The following is a 21,867-nucleotide window of genomic DNA, read 5'->3' as shown; positions in this document are numbered from 1 at the left end:
TTCGCCTTTTTGTTTTGCGGTTTTGACGAATATTGTGCGGTTTGACGAGTCTGAAAATGCCGAGTGCTGTGCGTGTACGGTACATAATGGCAGCCGGGAAAAGTTTTAGCGCAAAGCTGTTCCCGGCGAGCGGTTTTAAGCGCCGCATAGGTTAATGGGTCCGGCGTAAGAAGCTTTTTACCAGCATATGATGAGGGGTTTCAAAAATTAAAACAATACTAAAACTTTAATTTTCTTTAGCTGAAAGCTGCGCTCACAAGATTTTGAGCTAAGGTATCAAAGTAATGAATCCGTAGGTAATTATTTGGATCCAGTGTGAACAAAAATTAATCGAACAATAATGAAATAACAGTTTTTTAAACATTGGTAAGTGATAAAAATAGATGTAAGGAAAACATGTGAAAAAATAGACGTTATCAATAACAATGAGAGTGCACATTTAATGTCCTTGTAGCAAGTGCAGCAAGTGTAACACAAGAATGCACTCGAGCAATAGGACTTCCTGGTAGTTGGCTGCCCTCTACCGTCAGCACTGTAACCGCCCTTAAAGAAAAGCACAATATATTCATGAGTAGCTTGGGAAACGATTTGTCTTGAAAAAGGATTTCAAACCCCGTAACCGACCAAAATCACAACACTAACCGAAACCGTTTGGACACAATTTATTCTAGCAGGTCTGCAAAACAAATAAGGGAAAATTCAAATGAATGTCTTTCCTCTTCCTGTTCCGTAGCCGGCAGCATAGCTGGCGGGACGGAAGGACAACGAAGTAGTAGTAGTAGTAGCAGTGTGTGCGTCCAGAGTTATGCAGCTGCATCAAGCTCAACAGTGAGTGATTTACACACGCTCGTGAGAGAAAGAGAGAAAAAAAACCATAGACACATAAAGCAACCGAAAAACAAAGCTGTCCAAGCCTTCCTGTTGCTTTTGGGGGAGAGAAACTGCCTTTTCTTTTTCAATTCTATAAGCATAATTTCTGGTATGTTTCTTCTCTTCCCATGACAAGTAATGGTCGCGCCACTGACATTGAAAAGTGTGGCATTAAATCTTGCACGTCAAGTGGGCGGCCAAAATGGGGGTTTTATCCGTTTCATGCTTTTTGTAAGCGTTTTCTCCGCCTTTAGAGATCATTTTATTGTGCTTCAGAAAACAGAAAACTTTTACCACAATCAAGGCGAGAGTTTGTTGCAACAGCAGAAGCAACAACAACAACAAAAAGGTTCACTTTCAATTCGATCTTTTCCTTTTTCCCCTGGTACTTTCTATATGCATCAGATAAAAGTACAAACAAAACCCTGGCGAACTTTTTATCCTTTTGCCAGGGAGGGGAGAAAATCAATTTCGAATCCTTCCCGCCTGTGTAAAATATAAACAAACAAAACCCCATCTTTAAAGCCACCCACACACGGGGCGACCTTTTTTGGTTCGCTTGTTCTTTGCGCGCGTTGTCCACATAAACCACATGGACAGATCGAAGCAGAGATGGGCTCAATCGGAACCCCTTTCTTTTGAGTTGGTAAATAAAGGACACATACTCGCACGTTGAAAAAAAAAAACAACATCGATAAAACGAAACAGGTTCTTGGAACAGGTAAAAATCATTGTTTGCAGGAGAATAAATAGTACCCGGTAGTGGGGCTAAAAACCAATTCCTCGAAGTGTTGAAGGGAGGGAGCCTCACAAGACAATAATCAACTGTCCGAAATCTCACCCCCTAATGTATCCCTTGCTGGTAGATAAACAAGCAACAGAAAAAAAACCTCAACACCACCCCAGGCACAGCAGCCACACACGCACGCTGGCACGCATCTTGCAATAAAAACGTCGGCCTGTGCCTTGGAAGCAGCCCACACATCGCTCGAAGAAGCAGTCCCTTCTACACCACAGTCGTTGAGTTAATCACACCCACGAGAGTGTGTGTGTGAGAGAGAGAGAAGAAGAGAAAGAAACAGAAGATCGTAGGGAGACACGCCAGGAAGAGTATAAAAATAAAGCAAGTGTATAAATAAAATTAAATAACAATTTTGCACTCCGAGTCCGGTTCGAAGGACCAAAACGCCCCCGTGAATGGGCAGTGGCAACAAGAACAATAAGGAGAACTGTAACAGGCCTTGTAAACGGCAGGGTGGCGGCGGCAGCAGGGTAAATCATTTTATTTCTCCATCTTTTTATGTCACTTTCCACATTCTCTCGTGTTTTTTCCCCCAGCCACCCCATCACTGCCCCTCATACCCGCACACGAATGTCATCGCCACTCGGCGTGCCTAACGTTGTGCGCGACCGTAGGAGACTCATACTCATTTTTCCCTAATTCCCTTACATTTATGACCCATCATGATTGGAATGACATTTCTCGCTCTCTTGTAACTTGCCCTCGGCGTTAACGGCACGCCATGGCCGGTGTCTGGAGCGCTTTCAGGATACCCCCCCCCCCTCGAGTGGGTAGGAGCGTGTAAGCGAAGAAGCAGTACAAGTGCGTTGCGCCTCGAAAATCGAACCACTCGTTCGCGACCAGTTCCTTCCGGCAAAGCCCCCGCCTGTCGACGGTTTGGCCTAGTGGCCATCGTTAGCAAAAATCGATCCCGAATTTGGACGTTATGAAATGTGGGATGGGCACGAGGTACATGCATGGTGTGAGCGACGGAGGCGCGTTTTTATGTTTCCATTCGCTTCCCCTTAACGGTGCAATAAAATCTAATTTGATGAATCGACCATGTTCCGTTTCTCGCAGTAATCGTTTGTGGGGCTCTTTTCTCGCTCGTGTGCCATGTTTGGTTAAGGAGGGCGAGGGGGTGGTAGGGGAGCAAATGGGAACCTTTGGTACGGTTGCTATGTCGTGGCAGTGATTTTGCAATTGTAGTAAGTTACACGACATAAGAAAGTAGCGTTTGATGGCGTCTGTTGGCAGAAGATAAAGCTATGTTTGGTAATAGTAAGAATCAATGCGATGTTTCTTGAGCATAGCTTGAGAGTGTATGATAATTCGTGTAAATGCTTTAACAAGTAAGAGAAGAATGAGGTTTTCAAAAAAATTTTTTGATGAAATAATAAAATTGAACATACAAGCAAAACGACAGAGTCATATAAAAGGTTTGGAATGCGCCATACATCTTTTTTGGGTTGATTTGTGTTTTACGTATTTATTCGTAAGGACGGCCACACACAGTATTCCTCCCCATGGTCCCTTTCCACATAATTGTAACAAACTTATTTATTTTCAACAGCGAGCAAGCTTTTATTGCAATCTTTCTTCATCCTCGCGTAAATCAACATCCCTCCCAAGTAACCCCGAAAAAATGATCCCCTTCCTTCGCTTGTATAAAAAATGACTAAATCCACTTGGCTTTGACCTTCCACGCATGAAGCACAAGATCAAGGGAGAACAGATTTGCACTTTTTGCTCCGGTTACATCACGGTACTAGACGAGAAGCGAAAAACCTGCAACAAAAGCCGACGAAAAACAAACATCACTGCGTCTGTGCCCCAACTCGGCTCGACTACAAAGGGCACTTTCGCGCTAGGGATGGGTAGAAAACTGCTTACTTTTTCTCTACTGCCGCCTGCTTACTCCACCTGCCATTGTGTAAGACACATTGCCGAAAGGGTGGAAAAAATGAGCTCGTAGACTCGCGTTTTTATGCGCTCGCGACCTGTCTGCACTTCGTTCGCTGTGTCTTTGGCTGTGCCTTGGCTGAATATTCCCAGGCCGCGCGCGCAAAAAAAAAGTCGCGTCAATTATTAAACGCGGCCTCGTTAATTCTTTCGCGAGATGATATCCCACCATCTCCTTTCTTCTCCCCTAGCAGCACAACACGTTGCATCTTTGCACTCGCTCTACGCGAGGAGAGGAAGCGAGCATCATCAAAGAAAAGTGTACTTTCTTTCGCGAGTTTGTAACCATCGCGTATAGTAACACGGGCGCAAACGTAATAAAGCTCACATTTCTTTACGCTTGTTCTGTTACTTTAAATGGAAATCGCTCTTCAAAGCAGTTGCGAACGAATGATAACAAACGGGGCAGCGTTTGACATTTAGCGCTGACAACTTCAGAAGAAACCGTGGTAGCAAATTGACTGCTGTTAGCAGAAACTCGCGCGACAGCCACAACTCGTTGAATTCGTCGTTTGCCTTTCGCGGATGGGATGCGCGTGGAAAAGTTTTCGATTGTTTTCGTACGAGGAGTTAGAAAGCCGGTATGAATACAGTGACCGACGAAAATTGCTGAAGGAATGTGGAGTTTTCTCAATATATCACTCAGAAATTTGAAGGGTTTTTTCTCAATTTTCAGTTCTCAATTCTCATTTTTTTTTCTCCATTTGTCGCGCACACGAAAGTGTCTTTCGGAGCAGCAGCTTAAGACAGGCACAGTACACGCCGACTTAAGCACAATAATGAACGCACCAACTGGTTCTTGGCAAATAATTTTTCTCAATTTTCCGTTACACGCAATCAAGCATAGACCAAAAGCTACGCTTATCAAATTATATTAAAAACATTTCTAAATTGGAATAGCTAAAACTGCAAAATTCAATTCAAGATCCAAACAAATTAGACAAATCAAGAAACGATTACGTTCGTCATCGAGAAATAAGAAGTAGTTATCTATAATAAAAATGTAAAGCCTTAAATTTAAAGAAGCTTTCTTGACTATTTGCTCGAACATCACTGTATCAAGAGGCTCTCAACACCTCTACTCCCTCAGAAAGCAGGGATGCTTTCACCCTCACTCAAGCGTGCCCGCTCGTATAGAATAATTTGCAACATATTACAACCTTCCGAACAGGGGCTAAGCCGTCCGTTTAGCTTCCCATTCGAGTAGGTGCGTTACCGTAACACCATTGCACTCTCAGTGTTTGAGGAAAAGCTCCCATTCCCAAGCACTCTGATCCGATTAGGTAGTGCGCTAATCTACCGAGACATGAACCATGGCTTCGGGTTTGGTTTCAAACAAACAAAAAACAAACCCTCCTGAACGCCGTATCCCTGCCCTGTGGACTGTACTCTCATCCCCCAGTGCTCCGGGTACGTAACTAATGGAGCACGAGGGATGGAAATTTGGAACGACGAAAGCAACGCCCTTGCAAGTAGCACTTCTGCACTTCGGGATAAGTGGATTATTGCTAAAGGCCGATTTGAAGCGTTGTCCGTAGTTGCAACTGGGGGTGTTGTTGGTTGAAACATTCTGGATGCGAACCATTTCCAAGAATGTAAAAAAGGCATAATTATACAGGAAAAATACCTAAAATGCAGATAATAATAACAAGATAATCTTCACAAGATACGATCAAACTGGATATTTGGCATGCAGTTTTGGATGATATCATTGCTTTAGGAGACGAACCTTTCGTACGGTCGAGATGCGAAACTTCGAAACACATGAGTGTGAGATAAAGTATAAACAATTTAAAGATCTACCATACCAGCTTGAACCTCATTTCAGAATTTCGAGATAGTAGTTTTCCTCCGAAATGGTATTCTAAAGCTTTGACACACAATCAGAAAGCTCTATCAGAAATGGAATCATCAGAAAAGGTATTCCCATGACAGGCTGTATCATCTTGCCAACTGTGAATAAACCCAACGAACACAAACGAGTGGTATGTTGCTTTGCATTTCGGGCAAATACTATCATTCCGACATGAAACAATAACTCAGATCGGTGCAGGCAGCAACGAAGCTCTACCCCATAAGCCGGGCCACGAACCATTTGTTATTGATGAAGCAGTCGATAGTAAGTAACTGCTAATTTGCAAGCATCTGCCCGCTGCTAATGAGCTGTTTTATAGATTCCTTTGTGAAGCAGCAACCAGTTTGCTGAATGTGTCGAAACAGATAGCGAGAACATTTCAATGGTGGAAATCCTTTGACCGGCTCAGTTGCTTCGGCTAGATAATGGAAGCGCCTAGTAGCTGACGGTGCGAGACTGGCGGCTGCGTACTTACCGGCTGTTCCGCTCGAACAGAAATGATTATTATTTCAACGCTGTGTGCTGATGATGCGAGGATGATGTTAAGAACACGCCGAGGCACTGTTTCACCGCTGACGAGCATGAAAAGCACAGACATCGATTCACAACCAATTTCAAAGTTTGTCGTGAAAGGAGTTACCACTTGCCTGGAAGGATGATGTTTCAAGTCCTTACAGCCAAGCGTAACGTGCTAGCGCGGGTGCGTCGGTTGGAAATGATTCGCTGGCTCAAGGCGAGGCATTTCCAGGCTGTTTCCTTTCCTGCTTGCCTCTGACACACTCCGACAAAACAAAAAACTAGGAATCGATCCCTGGTGGATAGCTGACGCACACAGGATTTCCTGTAAAACAAACCGTCGCTTTGTAAGCTCAGCGTGCCAGTGAGCGTTTCCACGTTGACTTCCAATTGCCGCTTCGGCCGTCCTCGGCTCACAGGGTGGAAATCTTTTCCACAAATTGAAATTTTTGTTCCTTTTGTTTTTTCTTTCTTTGGCACTGATCTGCGTCCCGAAGATGCCTGCCGTAAAGGAAGATCTCAGCCTCGCCGTTGTCGGCAGCGCAAACTACTAGCCATTTCTTAGCGATGTCGTGATGTGGGTTTTTGCAAAATTCTGATGCCGGGACTAAACTAACTTCATGCCAGCGCAAGGAAAGAACAAAAAGGAAAAAAAATCCGAGGAAAGGACGAAATGAAAGTTTGAAGCCAGAATAGAACATGCTTTCTGGCGTCGCGTGTGCCGGGTAAAAGTCAACGAATGGCTAGCATCACGGAATGCCTTCGTGATGGCGTGCCGTACTGCTGCGGTATGAGTATGTGTGTGTGTGTGGGAGAGAGATTGGGTCCGAAAACATCCTACCAAAAACAAAACAAACAAAAAACTTCCATGGCAAATGGCGGCAAATGCTTCCCGGCGATGATCTTCGGATGATATCGATAATAGAAAATTGCGCAAATCTGGTGACAGGCCGCTGAGGGGAATTTTGGAGTTTGAGGTTCACCAGCTGGGAACACGATGTTCGCCCGAGCAGGATTGGAAAAGTTTCTCCATTTCTGCTCCTACGACCGCTGCTTGACTTGAGGGATAGTGGTATTGGACAGGAACAGGTATGGCTAAAATGTTATACTGTTGTGATTATTTTTGTTACTTGGAAAATACCGTAAAAAAAATCTTTACGACAATTATGTTAGTCAACCGAGAACATTATGCAACAAATAAAACCCATTTCTCATTGAAACCTCCCTCCAAGAGTAAGAAAAATGTGTTACGAACTGTACCAGTATTTGGACATAATGCAAGATATTTAAAAATAAATAAATAAAAAGTAAATTCTTTTATAAATATCCTTCATTGAGTACCACACAGTAGTTAGTCTTCACGATAGGATTGCCTCAAACTTTAATTACGAAAATTCCTCACACTTACCCCAATACAGCACATTCTTAATGCCCGTACAGTACTTTCTCCATTCAAACATATCTGCTTTATTTCAATTGCCACTTCCAAACGAACAGCTGCGTAGAACGGAGAGCAGGTCATGTACTTTCAGCCATCCAAAATTAATCCATGCTCGTAAGCGCTTTCCTCTCTTGCAGTACTCAGTTATCGAAGACAACCCAGCAGCAGCATGTTGCACTTGCTGGGCAAAAAAATGCCCTTTGTGCCGCGTCCGCCACCGTCACACAGTTTGTCACGTGCCGTGAGTTAAAGATTAAACTCGAGCAAACACCCAGAAATGCGTGGCGAGAAAGAAATCCTCTGTGACAGTGTGTCCTTGCGACTGTGTGTGTGTGAGATAGAGAGAGAAGAGCAGCATCAAACTTTCTGGCAACGGATGTCGGTGTGGCGCGCGCACAGCTGCTTGCTGGTTGACCACTGTGTCACACAAATGCCGGCACACACGAACGACCGGTCCGGGGGGAGAGGTCGAAAGACCCGGAAAAGTCTTGCAGGGTTCAGCAGGCAACACCGGCTGTGCTGTCTTGCAAGAATGTTCCCGCGTAAAGATGGTTAGTGAAGATTCCAGCAGTAGGTTTGTCGGTGGAAGCCGCTGGGAAACGTTGTGGAAACTAACTCCCCGCGCACATTCCGTCCGGAAAACCACTCCAGCACCGTTTACGAGAGCTGAGCAGAGCAGAAACACACAAGGACAAGGGTGAAAGTTTTCTTTGCGCTGCACTTTTTTCACACTCCACCCCATACGTCCCATGCCGCTGTATGAGCAGCTTCGATCGCATGAGTAGTTAAAGTCAACGTCAAACAGTATCATTCGTTCGCTCGTACGGGATGCGAGAGCGTGGACCGAGAACCGAGGGGGGCAGCAGCAAATTTGTGGTTTGATGCGGGAAGGGAAGGTCTTGAACTTTTTGGAACATTTTCCACCCATTGCACCCACATATATATCTCGGGGTGACGGCGATGGCGGTCACAGTTTTGGAGCATCCACTCTGGTTCTCACCATTTTACACTACACACGGCCAGAGTTTGTGGGGGGTGGGGCCTACCGTAATCGTTGCCAGCAATTAGTTCAGCCGGTCGATGGAGCCTTTTTTCGAGGTCGGAACGGGATAGCATTTCATTTCCCGCAAGACATCCGATGGAGAGGATTATTCACCGTATCGTTTCGTGCGAATTGAGGGAATTGAAAAAAAAAAATACTAAAACCCACCCAAAACTCAAGTGCTGCTGCCTTCCCGGGGTTCTGGAGAAATCATGATAAATAACTTCACAGGGTCTTTTATGGGGATGTGCTTGTCTTGTGCGATTAGTTCTAGCAGAAACGGATCCACACGGCTTGATCCATTTGCGGTTAACTATGCTCAAGTGAAACCACAAACGCAAACGGTCACATGCGATGATTAATGGGTCGGCAAGTACTTTTTCTATAAGTCATGTGCGATAACAAAATAAAAAAAAGTTCAAAACGGTATAAACTGACAGTGAAAAGAACATTTTGTTGGAGAAGAGAAATGTTAAAACAAAAATAAATTGAGTTTTGTAATGCATTATTAAATCAATACATAATAATTTCAGAACTAGTCGATTTAGAGAGAGAGAGAGAGAGAGAGAGAGAGAGAGAGAGAGAGAGAGAGAGAGAGAGAGAGAGAGAGTTTGTCAATAGAAAACAGATTAAAAAGTAATATTTTTTGGTGCCAAATATTTTACAGCGCAGTCTTATAAATAATAAAAATATAATAATAAATCAGCTAAATACCAATAAACCTTCGCTAACCTGTGAAACAAACGACGCTAACGTTCAATGCACCAAGTACCGCCCCCACTGTTAAGGCCGGGCTACATTGATCGTACTCTCTGGTGTAATTTTAATTTTCACTAGCGCACCTGGCGGCGGCTGACGGAAGCATTTTTCCAAACAATTTGGAGCCGTTTTAGAAAATATGTAATTTTTCCATGTTTTTAACTTAATTTGGACGAGAAAAGTTTTGTAAAAGGTAGATGCACATGTCTTGCACGCATTGCATCCATTTTCATGGCAAAAAACGATGAAAAAACTACTTAATTTTGAGATCCGGCATGACCATTCCCTGGATAACCAAAAATAGCTTCAACCAGTCGCCGCCAGATGCGCTAGTGAAAATCAAAATTACGCTTGCGAGTACGATCAATGTAGCCCGGCCTTTATCCTTTTTTTTGTCAGCCTCCGTAGCATCCTGCGAAGCTTGCCTGATCGGCGGCCCTTCACTTAATCGCATTAGGGCATTTTGTCCTTTCCTCCCCCTTTTTGTTTTTGGAGCCCAACATCCATTTTTATTCCATTTTTTTTCGGGAACCGTGGGTCAGGAAAACTCCAATCGAGCATCGCCGGAAGCAAAGGCAAACAACAGCCCAGTTACCAACGTCACAGGATGCTGGACGAGGTGTTTTATTACAGAGCAAGTGAGAGCGACAGAATAGAATATGAGGGAAATGCAGTAAAAAAAAAAGAAAACAACATCGACAGCCCCCGCATTTGTTGTTTTCGGTAGCGGCGGCACAGGAAAAGCGAGAAATGAAGATCACTTTTTGCCTCGCATCCGCGCACGACTCTGCTCGTTTGGTCGTCTGTTTTTGCGCTGATTATTTCCTTCAGTAAGCGATTTGTCAGATTAGTGTCGCCGGCTACTTACTTCATTGCAGCATTTACGACGATGCACTTCCGTTGCCTGCCGCTGCCGTCGAGCTGCCCGAACCGCTGCCGCTGCGCCCGAATGATGAGCGTTATCTGCGCGATGGCGCACACCAGTCCAGCCCCAGCGAATGGAACAGCTGGCTGGCCACGTGGAGCACACACAAAGTCCGGCGCCGACTGGTGGGATGTGTTTTGTTCTGCTGCTGCTGCTGCTGCCGCCAATACTGCTGCTCGTCCACTACGACACGATGACGTTGCACGGCGCTTAGTGCACGTGCGAGCAGACGAGTGGGTTACGTGAGGGCGCTTGCGTTTTTTATTATTATTTTTATTCCAATCCGATTGGTGGTTTTATATCCCGATCGGGTGGTGCGCTTGTGTCTTTTGGGATTTATTTTCACTCCGAAAAAAAAACAGAAATCCCACAAAACGCCAGCTATAAATGCCGCCCCTACTGGCTGACTTTAATGATTCACTTTCTTTACGCTATAAAACACAAAAATATTCAAAAAACAGAAAACACTCAACGATTATTTTTCGCATCAAATCACACACCATGAATCAACATTCACTTATCACTAGCCGCGCGGAGCGAGAGACCGCAGAAATAAAACGGGTATTTCGATTGCTGTAACATTCCTTTCCATCTTCTACTGGTTGAGGGATTTTTGCATTTTCACCCTCCAACCACCGGAGCTTTTTCCACTTCGTTCACGCCACTAGAGACATTCATTAAGCAGTGCAACAAAACACGCTGACCATCACCGACAGACGGGATGAGTCATAACTCTATCATCGATTGCACTCGTTTTTGCACTCGCCCGTAGTCCGGTCCAGCCCCAGGTCCAGGTCGTTAAACATTGTAGCGGGCCCGCTCGAAATAAGGCGCGAAAAACTGATTGAGTGTATAATCTTCCGTTCCGCACAGGGAAAATCGCGTCAAGTGGGAATAAAATTAGATGAAACGAGGGGCGAGCGAACATTCTGGTGGCCGGCCGGGGTTTGTGGTGGAAAAGGAAATAAATTTTAAATGAAAATACCATCGGAACGAGCGCGAAAGTGTCGTTTTCGATCGACGCGAGTGCGTTAGGCGCAGTGGGGGCCAAAAGGACCAGTTAAAAAGTTTTATGATAGTTTGATGTTTTTTGATAATCTTGCTTTGAAAGGAAAACGTACCAAACGGTCAACAGTTTTAGAAATAATAGCCAAAAATAATAAAAATGTTCTCATGTTTTTTAGTGATAGTTTTAGATTGTGTTTTATACTAAAAATATGAAATAAAAAAATAAAATTATGTCCAATTTTGTAACTTTCAAAATGTTAAACATATGAATAATGTGAAAAAATGTCTATTTTCAAGAGTATTTGCTTATTCCAAAAACATTCCCAATAATTTATCGCAGCTCACAAAAGAAAAACTATATTTCCTAGAAGCATTTGGCTCCCACTTCCCCTGTTAAAAAAAAAACCCCTCAACCGCACGACACGTATAAAATCCGTATAAATCATGCGCCAACCAACTTCTCATAGCGCTAACCATTCCCCAAGCGGTGCCCAGACGCACTCGGGGCAAGCAGATTATTATCAATCTCGTCTCGGAAATAGAATCAAAACATAGAAAGCCTTCCCACGTTCTCTCGCTTGGTAAAATCAGGATGTTTGTACATTTAGTGCGTGAGTACGCACACTGGCCAACGGTACATCGATGCGAGGGACGGACAGACGACCAAACACATTCCACCCGACTAAAACTGGCAAACGACGGGACGGGCAAGCGGACAGGGCAGGCTTCCGCACATGCATGGTTGATGAGCAGCATTTTGCGCTCTTGCAAGTTTTTGTTTTCTGCTTCCCTTGCTCTAATTAATTTCCACCAGCAACACATAAAGTGCTGCGCGCCGCTGCCGTTGCTGCTGCTACGTCTTGCTTTCATCGGAAAAATTGATTCAGTTCGCACAGGAGTAGGGGGGGGAGTGTGTTGGAGAGTCCACACAACGGACCCACGCCAAGATTGCCATTTCCACACATTTGGGCCTATCTGAAACGGACCGGCCAAGAATATTTGGGATTTTGATTACAATTCCCTCCTTTCCATTTTCCCTCCTCTGGGTTCCTTCTCCCACTCTCCGGTACATGCAGGGATAAATGAAGGAACCTGCCAGCTCTCACCCCAACACCTTTCGTTCACAGGCAATTTCACATTACATGCGGACACGATTTGATTACACAGTGCTGTGTCGAAGAAAAAGTGTACACTCAGCAAGACGCTAAGAATCATGTTTTTCTTTTGCCTTAATTCCTTTCCCTTCCCCCACGACTACGGGCAGCCACCACACAGGACACAGGATGAGCAACCGGAACCATGAATGGACGTGAGAATTGCTTCCGTGGCAGCGAAGAACAAACCACTGCACGAAGCGAGGTTTGGAAGTTAATTTTTCCTTCCATTCGAATTCCACTCCGCCAGTCCACCGTGAGAATGGGCTTTTCCTTCTGTTCCGATTTCGATTCCGGTATACACAACGGATTGAAACACACATTCACACGCACGCAACAAAAACACATTGACGAATCGAACAACAATCATGACGGCCTCTCCCCCTCGCATCCACTTTCTTCCACAACCAGGCACCGACAGTCCATATCTTATCAATCCATTGGGAGCGTATCCTGTTTTTCACTCCCGGTTTGGGCACCAGCCAGGCCAATAGACAACTTGCAACATCATCGGGGCTGAAATCGGGAAACCGCGCGCTACAGCCGGAAAACACGATGGAAAACATGCAATCATGCAGTGGAGCCAATTCATGTCCGCGGCATCCCCACAGACACACACACACACACAGTAGTAGTACACACAGTGTGGTACGTTCGGCGGCAGAAACATTTGCACTACACAACACTGCACAAACACAAATCCGCACACACACACACACACACTGGTAGTTCACTTTTGCCGTCAGTCAAATTTCACTTTTGCAAGGCTCCCCTGTGCTCGGAAGAACGGACGGAGGATTTGGTGTAGCATTTGACCGATGCAAAGCGGCAAGCCATGAGGGCGCGGTAATGGACATGACATGTGCTGCAATTTAGTGAGGGAATGGAACACGCGCGCTGGAAATGATTGTGCCCGGCCCTCGATTTTCCACGACGTACACAATTCTGTTGATTTTTCCCATCTACACCGGCAGCCGGAAACGGTCGGATTATCGTTGCTTTTTTTTTCACACGCCGCTTGCTTTAGACAATTCCTTTCCCTAGGCACCGAACCGGTACCCTCTTGGGGAGGTCGAGCCCGTTATACGTACGTACCAGCACACGACCGAACAGCTAGAATTGCTTGAAACACACGCAAAGAGAGCTATATGCAGGTGGCGCTACAGCAGGATCCTACCGCAACGGTGGATGAAGATGTACTGAAACGGTGCCGTGCCGAGCGCTTTATGCTACGGAATGTTTTGGTGCGTTTTGAAATGAGTGCTGCTGTGTGAGAAGAGAGCAAGAGAGAGGAAGAGCGCGCTAAATCGGGAGCCGGAGAATCAGTTGATAAGGAGAGCACTTGACAGTAGCTATTCAAACGTCTATTTTAATCAAACGAAACCATATAACGAGACACTTATTTTTATCAATTACATCATTTACATCAATAACATCCCGCATGTTGCAGTTTGAATTATAAATATCGTGCAACTTTTAATTGTTTTCGGGCGTCTTGTGTCGATTCGAAGCCACTCAGCGCGATTAGGCCAGAGAGCTGAGTTAGGTTTCAGAGAGAATAAGCCCTCAACAGAGCGGAGTACAAACGGAACCGGCTCCTCACTGTTCGGTGGAGCAACCGAGCTGCCGAGGAGAGGAAACAGTGGTATGCAGCGTGATGCTAAAAATGCCGGCTGTAGTAGCACCGGGCGGTACGATAGCAACCAGCATAGCAACCGCGTGGTCAATGTTTATGTTTGGCTCGCCGATCTCACGCGTGAGGCACTCAGCACGGGAGGCAGTGGAATTTTTGTATGTGAGAGAAATTGCACAACCCACACGCTGAGCTTGCTTGGGAGGGAAGAGAGAGATATGCGTTCAGAGGGGAAAACAATAAATGTGCAAATTAAACATTTGATATTTGTATGATTTAATTGTTAAGGTTTTTAAATTAACTCAATTTTTTTTTTGATAGTGCAAACAATTTAAAATTAATAATTCAAACATCAGGTATCGAAAATAAGCATAAAGTGACCGGTTCTTATAAGTTAATAACGATTGTTTATAAGTTAATAACATAAATTGTTTAATTGATAAAAGTATTTAAGAAATTCATCAAATTGGTTTTCTCTCTTTCACATAAGAAATGAGATATGTTGGTTTATGGCCTACCTTAGAATGTGCTAGTATTATTTGGACGTTTGCGGACACAACAATATTTAATAGATAGGCTAGAATCGGTTCAACGGAAGCTTACTCGTTCGTTGTTTTATCGTCTCTCGTGGTCTGGTAATTCTGTTTGTCCCTCTTACCGTACAAGGTGCCTGTTATTTGGACTGGAACCTCTGCAACAGTGCTTATTTATACACAAAATTGTTAGCGGATCTTTAGACGCCCCGTCAATTCTGAGCAAATTGAACTTTCACTAGGACATTATTCAACATAGAATTCAGATTGACTAATTTTGGATCTAACGATCCTTTATTAAAAATGATAAGTGTCTATAACTCGCTAGGAAACAATGTCGACTTGAACTTAAACTTAAACAATTTACGGACCTTTTTACATAGCTTAGTATGACGCATCTACAGTTTATGTTGTTTATTTATTTATCTGGTTGATTGACAGTTAAACTACTTATGTCTTTCGATGCGTTTTAGTTAGCACTGTTCTATAGCATTAATTATATAGATAAGTATGTTATGTAAGCTAACGCCAGCTGGATAACTTTCGGAGTAAATAATAATAATAATAATAATAATAATAATAATAATAATAATAATAATAATAATAATAATAATAATAATAATAATAATAATAATAATAATAATAATAATAATAATAATAATAATAATAATAATAAGAATAATAATAATAACACTAAGCCCGATATTGATAAACTATCAATTCAAATAAAACTAAAACAGTAAATTTTGATATTTCAAACAACAGAAACCAATACAAGTTGATTAAAGACGAAAATAGATAAAACAAATATTAGATAAAATATAAAAAAATTAACAAAACAATAAAATAAACAATTGATTGCAACAATGAAGAGATACACTTTTCACTGCTAGTTACTAACATTAAGCTTCACATAAACAATAAATTACCTTATTGGAAAAATGTCCAAACATAGATCAATTGCAAGCCAGAACCTTAACAATTTGAACTCAAGTCCATCAACAATTAGATCAAATTAAGATAAACAGAGCAAAATCGTAGACTGTTGTCACATTTCAATAGGCTACATTTTTTATCAGTTATGGCTGTTTTTAGGGATTTTTTTTTAAATAAAATTAGGAAATTTTCTATCACAACTAACACAGATATGAATCTTTTTCCATGGCGCCTTTATAAATAAAAAAAGCCCATCTGAACACGCCTAACTACTAAACAACACTTTAAAAGCATAAAATAATTCATACCTCACCAACGCAAACGTGCAAACTTCACCCACAGAGAGCCGTCGAAACGAGCATGAGGTCACATTAGCACCGCTTACAACGGTGCCAGATATAATTAATATTTAGCACCAATGTGCTCCTCCATTGCAGTTCCGTGCGTTTGGCAGCAGGCCACTCTGCACTCTACCTGGGATCGAGGCCCAAAATCGGATTTAGCGTCTGCTGCAGCCCAGCTCTAGGTGCATCGCCGTTGCGTTGGTGTTTTCTCCCCCACCCGAGCCGTCCGTTAAGAATGGGGCTAGCTTGCGGTTTCTATTTCACCAACCAGATCGCATTACTCGAAACGAGCCAATCCGGAGAAAAACAAGGCAAAGAACGGTAACGGAAAAGTTCGTTACACTTTCACTCGGCCGGTCGGTTCTGGATGGTAACGGGTGGAATGAACTCTTAGCATACACACGGCTTAGAAATACGATGTGTGTGTGTTTGTGTGCGTAAGCGCAGTGCAAGAAAAGACAGACAGAATACACATCTTAACAAACGAACGGGTCGGAAAAAGGGTTAAAATCTATCCAAAAACAGAGACAACAGAGCACACACACACACGTGACCGCTCCAACCGGTCGAAAGTTGCGCAAGCCATGTTTCTGTGGTCAGCCGTATAACTGCACCAATCCTTCCTTCCTCATTGGGCCCAAATTTGTCCGTCTGGGTGTCATGTAAAGCCTGTGGTCTGGGTTACACCACTCACTCCCTCCCATCTTTCCCATTGCTCGGTGGTGCCGGCCTGTTTACCGTGCGTGTGGAAAACTGCACCTGCAACCGTCTGCAGCCAGCAGCGCAAAATGCAGAACCAGCCGGACCAAAGTCTAGCCGCTGACAATGGTTCCCGCCGGAGGCCGAGGAAAACTCTCGCTCAAAAGCGGAAAGGCAGAATATGGGCGAACAAAAAAAAACAAAATAACGGAGAAAGAGAGACAATAAAATATAAAATTACATGTTTACGGTTTGTTATCGTGTCGTACCGATGGTGCGAGACACTCACACCCGGTGCGTTCTTGAGAATCACACGCTGCAAAACAAGAGATCGTATAACACCGCCAACGGTCAGCATGGCCATTGCCAGCGAGCCGCACGACCAGCAGTCGGATTGGAACGGATCTCGACTAAAGCCATTTAAATGTGCCCGGTGAGCACGAGCGGTCAGACTTTCGTCTACCGTTTTGTGGCTCAATTTTTCACTCCCTCTCCACCATTTCCATTACCTCACACAGGAATGGCCACCGTCGTGACAGGGGAAAAGGGTCAGTCGTTTTTTTCCGGCTCTCCTTGCAGGCCAGTAAACTGTCCCAGTAAAACGACGTGCCACATATTGGAGGGTAGTTTTGGCGTGTCATTAAGCGAACTTCAGTCCGGTTGATATTGCAATAGTGGATAACCAACCGAACCCCGTTCCATCCGTCCGGCCGGTGCGCGACCGTTGCGGATATTTTATTATTTTATTGTCGGACCTGCAAGCAGCGGCCGTCGTATCGTCAACTCACTCGGACTCCACTTTTAAAGTGTAATGGGAAAACAGGAACAATCGGGTGCCGTTTTGTGCGAGGGAGGGTCGATGGCATTGGGTGGAAGCAGTGTGCCCGATACGAAATCGGAACTGGTCGTCCGTTAAATCGAGCAGCATGGATTGGATTCAGTACGATCAATGCTGAAGCGTAATGGGTCGGGCGGTGGGAAAAGTGGACAAAAAAAAAACTCTAAAACAGAGAGAAAGAGAGAGAGCGCGAGAGTGAGTCCAACAAGCGGTGACACATGGACAGTGTAATGGGCAGTTTGCGTAACACCGGGCGACAATCGTAAAGTGCAATTTTATTCTCGGAACACATCGACCTAGAGCAGCAGTGGAAAACGGATTTTCAGAATGTTTAGATTTGAAATAAAATAAAAAGTAATAAAAAAATACTAATAAATTTATGAATCAAAATAATAAAAAATTTTACTTCATATTACACTGAATCAATCAGAAAGAAACAAATACTAAATAAAATGTGTGAATGTGGTTCAAAATGAAACGATTAAGCTGATGTTAACAACGCACTACCTCAAGCAAGAATTCTTACATTAAACGTAAAATAAGACTTCTCATTCTCCTTTATGGGGGATTGCTAAAGACCGCAAAACGATTGTAGCGTCACATATTTAAGTAGACTAGTAAGTAATAAGAAACGGTGTTTGTCAAATTTTTCTCAGAAGTAAACAACCAGAACGCCTGAGCTAGTTGTGATTTGATATGATAAGAAATCCTAATTCATAAAAAAAAAACTATATTGTAAACATTAATCCCACAATTAAACACAATTTGTTGATATATACTATTTGGCAGAGTGATTATTGTGTACGAATTCATTTGTTACTTAACTTAAACTGTATTTTATAATATGTAAAATTTGGGGAAATTCATGCATCAGTAACATCGGATTGAAAGGTCAGCCACATGAAATGTGTACACTAATTAACCATAGACTTATCAAAGTCAGCTTAACGTCAGCTAAACAATTCAGTTTAGGCAAAAAAAAACTATCATATCATAATTTAAATGGATCAAAATACTGCTTTGAAGTTCCGTTACACATTTTGATGCTGCTTTTTATACATGATGTCTATCAAAGCCGATAAACTGCAATGATTTGAGCAAATTTAAACAAAAGATCAAGAGAAATTTAAATCGTTTGTACTATACTAAACTTTACCGGCAGTTTAGATATACTAAAGTATGTGTTTGATCTGCACATGCTAGGCTGTTCAAGTTAAAGCTGTTAAAGGAGTAACGTTTCACAAAATATTGCAAAAATGCAGCGCAGTTTATAACCCGAAATTGAATTTGTAGCGCTTTACACTGATAGAAAAAAAACACTTCAAAGCGTTCGATTCGATTGTGCGTGGACCAAAACGATTCTCGGACACTTCAAAGCGATTATTGGATTTAGCAATATTAATTCAATGAAATTCATTCCATTAGCTTCATATGAACTATGCTCGGTTACGAGCTTCAATTTAAATGTCAGTGTAATTTTAATAAATACACATTTATCAGCTTGACCACACAGACACGCGCCCCATCATTCCAGTCGATCTATTCAATTAGCGCGTTTCATACACTTTTTGCCGATAATGCATGTCCCAAATGTCACGATGAAATGGTTGTTTCATTGACAAGTGTAGCCGAACAAATGAATCAGCTGACCTGTGCGCTTTCCATAGCCACCAAAGTGCCAGGGAACGTGTAAACTCATCACTTTTTCTATACCCGTGTAAGGAACGTTGTAGTTCTATAAATGGGAACACTTTTCCTGGAGCAAAAAAACAAATCTCCTTTTCACGCTCGATTCCAAAGATAACGCCACCCAGTAGCAGCAGCATCCTCGTAACACTCTGTCCGAAGCGAGGCCAGTGAAGTAAAAGCTCGTTTCACAAGAGATTTTTCCGAGCGAGAGAGAGAAAGAGCGAGAAAGAGAGTTGAAATCCTCCAGCCTTCATCCTTCTGTACGGTTACCAAGCGCAATTGTCAGCAGTTTTTGTGCCTCCGCCGTTCGAATCATCGCACCACCAAAAGGTTCTTGTTTCGAGGCAGCAGACAAAAAAAGCTCCACCACACCGACGAGGAGCACACAACAGCAACAGTGCGACGCTTTTCATCTGCCCACTGCGAAATGGGGCTCCCTCAAATGTGACCACTAACTGTGGGTCGCCGCTCTGTTGAGTTCCTGCCGTACGTGGGCCAATCGACCAGAACCCCGACCGGTCGGCCGTGATTCGAGCAACGCAGCTTGAACGTTCCAGGAAGAAACAGCTGCTGATGATGATGATGATGATGACGAGGAAAGCGAACAAACACATGAAGATTTTTTCCCACCCTTACCTTAAGACCGGGTAGGGCAAAAGCTTTTGATGATGTCAACGGTTCCAACCGAGCCACATAATGAAATGTCAGAAACGAAATGAGACGTCGCCGTGCGTAGAGACCCGGCGTGCGCTTCCGGAGTGGAAAAAAAATCGGTTGTGCGGGTTCGGCTCCCAAAAATTGGACACATTCAACAGAGCGCCGCGTGTGGCTTTGAAGTCGTTCTGTCCTGCAAAAGTGCCACACTCTAGCTCTAGGAAGGAGGCGCAATTTTGCTTATCCTGGCCAAGAACAAACATCGCCGAAACGAGCGGATGCTCTCACCGGCACAGACACTTATTACATTAACCTCCGGTGCAGTACGGTACGGTGGCAACCGTTGTGGCTTTCACTTTTGCCTGCTACCCGTTTGCTTGCCAGAGCACACAATCCGATGACACATGACTCGGAAGGAAAAGGATATAAACCCATTAAAGAGCGTTCTACGGTTATAAAGGTGAAATTAAAAGCCACCCACCCAGATGGCACCAGCGGTGCTGTGACACTCTGTCGGGGTGCATGAGGATGCATTCTCGTTTCGAGTGGATTCACTTACAACGGTGTGTATGTTTAGCAGAGAGACAGAGAGAGAGAAAGTGTAGGAGAGAGATAAAGTGGGGGGTTTTGTTTGTTGCTGACGGTTAGATCATAGAAAGTCGATTGAAATTTGAGCTCGCTGTTGTTATGACATACGTCGGGTCGTACTCAGCACCTGTGCTCTATCGCATACGCTGAAAGCATGGATGGAAACAAACACAGTATATTTCGGCTACAATAATAGAGCCCATAACTCAGGAAGAAACGGAAGTTATCAAATATTGTGAAATATAATGGAGAAAGAGCGCATCAGACAAGCAGATAAAATGCATAACAACAGATGTTATTGTTGATTTTAGCCTTATGTGGATAATGAAGATTATAATGGGCACGGCATTGTATCTTCCTGAAGTTGTACACACATTCAACCCTTCACAAAGTTCACCAACAAAACAAAATATGAACTTCATTCGACATTGTTTTGGGAATGGCATTGTAATCGGCATCTTCTTCCCATCCTTATCAAATCCGACTTTTACGGAGAATACATATTATTCCGCATGATTCTATTGAGTGATGTACATAAGTTGATAGTTCTTCATTAAAACTTACCACCTATGGCTCCTGAAAGACCACAGGTCAATCACTTACAGAGCACACAGTAATAATTGGATATCGAGAACATTGCATGTGACAAGTCTGACAACTTCGTAGCTTCCAGGTGCTCCAAGGCCCCGGTTAGCACACGGATTCAGTGATACGATAACGAGCCAGATTACAGTGAAGATTTGTTGGTCCACTCTCTGTACGATGAAGAATGTGCTGAAGGACCAGTGGAACCAATGCTGCTGGCATGTTGCTCTTGCTTTCCAAGTGCATGCAAAGAAGTTCATTCAAAGAAACTCCCAACATCCTCAGGTTGCAGTGTGATGGAGTGTTAGCAAATGGAGTCGACAGTGCTGTGCTCACCGTGCGGTTTTCTGCACTACAGACACACACACACACACACACACACACACATACACTCCATACACCCTCCCAGTACCCATCAAAAGCCTCCCCCTCCGGAGCAAACCACAGGGAACGTTCAGGTGATAGTGGTGCCAGCATCTTCTGGAAACGATGTTTCTTCCCTCTCGAGTGGTACCGCTTGTGGCGTGCTAAAAATAGTCGGTCGAGACGACGGTCGACATTGCTTTTCACCTTCCTCCAAGACAAAGGGAGTAACAATGAGTATGTCTGGGTGTGTGTGCGTTAGAAATAGGATGAAGCCGACGACTACCAAACTTGACCATGACTCATAACCATGGGACGGAGGACGGGCGTATCGTTATCGATCCGTAGGAAGACTTTTGCTTTAAATCCACCGAACGATATCCGGCCGCACACCTACACACACACACACAGACACACTTTCGAGGCACCAAGAAGTGTTCGGACACTTTCCAGGTCGATGAAATTTTGCGCAACATTAATCCAATTTATGCGATCGGTAGGAAATGATAAATCTTCCCACTGGGAAATTACCGGAACGGAAAACATGTGTGCTAATTATGTCGACGCCTGGACGTCCGCCCGGGAGTGCGTCTCGCACTGTCGACACATGGACACGAGGGGACGGCGGGAGGGAACGATGTGATTGGAAGCGAGAACACAGGGCGGACAACCGGCTCCAGCGACATCGAGTG

General features: G+C 43.8%; 1 protein-coding gene across 17 annotated transcripts in view; it reads right to left on the bottom strand.

Annotated features, from left to right (window-relative positions):
• The window catches only part of LOC1277113 (collagen alpha-1(XVIII) chain), a 195,670-nt gene extending 182,139 nt beyond the window's left edge, over window positions 1-13,531 (bottom strand). For 13 of the 17 annotated variants that reach the window (XM_061663395.1, XM_061663400.1, XM_061663403.1 and 10 more), the window contains exons 1-2: window positions 13,409-13,531; window positions 10,095-10,582 (exon numbers count right to left, since the gene is read on the bottom strand). In XM_061663395.1, coding sequence (XP_061519379.1) covers window positions 10,095-10,099 — 5 coding nt within the window. In that variant the 5' untranslated portion in view covers window positions 10,100-10,582; window positions 13,409-13,531. Of the gene's footprint in view, window positions 1-10,094; window positions 10,583-13,252 lie in introns of all 17 variants that reach the window. The other 4 variants (XM_061663396.1, XM_061663410.1, XM_061663413.1 and 1 more) reach the window with 2 other exon arrangements.
• Between the last annotated feature and the right edge of the window lie 8,336 nt (window positions 13,532-21,867).

This window comes from Anopheles gambiae, chromosome 2, assembly GCF_943734735.2.
Source record: "Anopheles gambiae chromosome 2, idAnoGambNW_F1_1, whole genome shotgun sequence".
Taxonomy (NCBI): Eukaryota; Metazoa; Arthropoda; class Insecta; order Diptera; family Culicidae; genus Anopheles; species Anopheles gambiae.
This window is presented reverse-complemented; position numbering and strand designations above follow the sequence as displayed.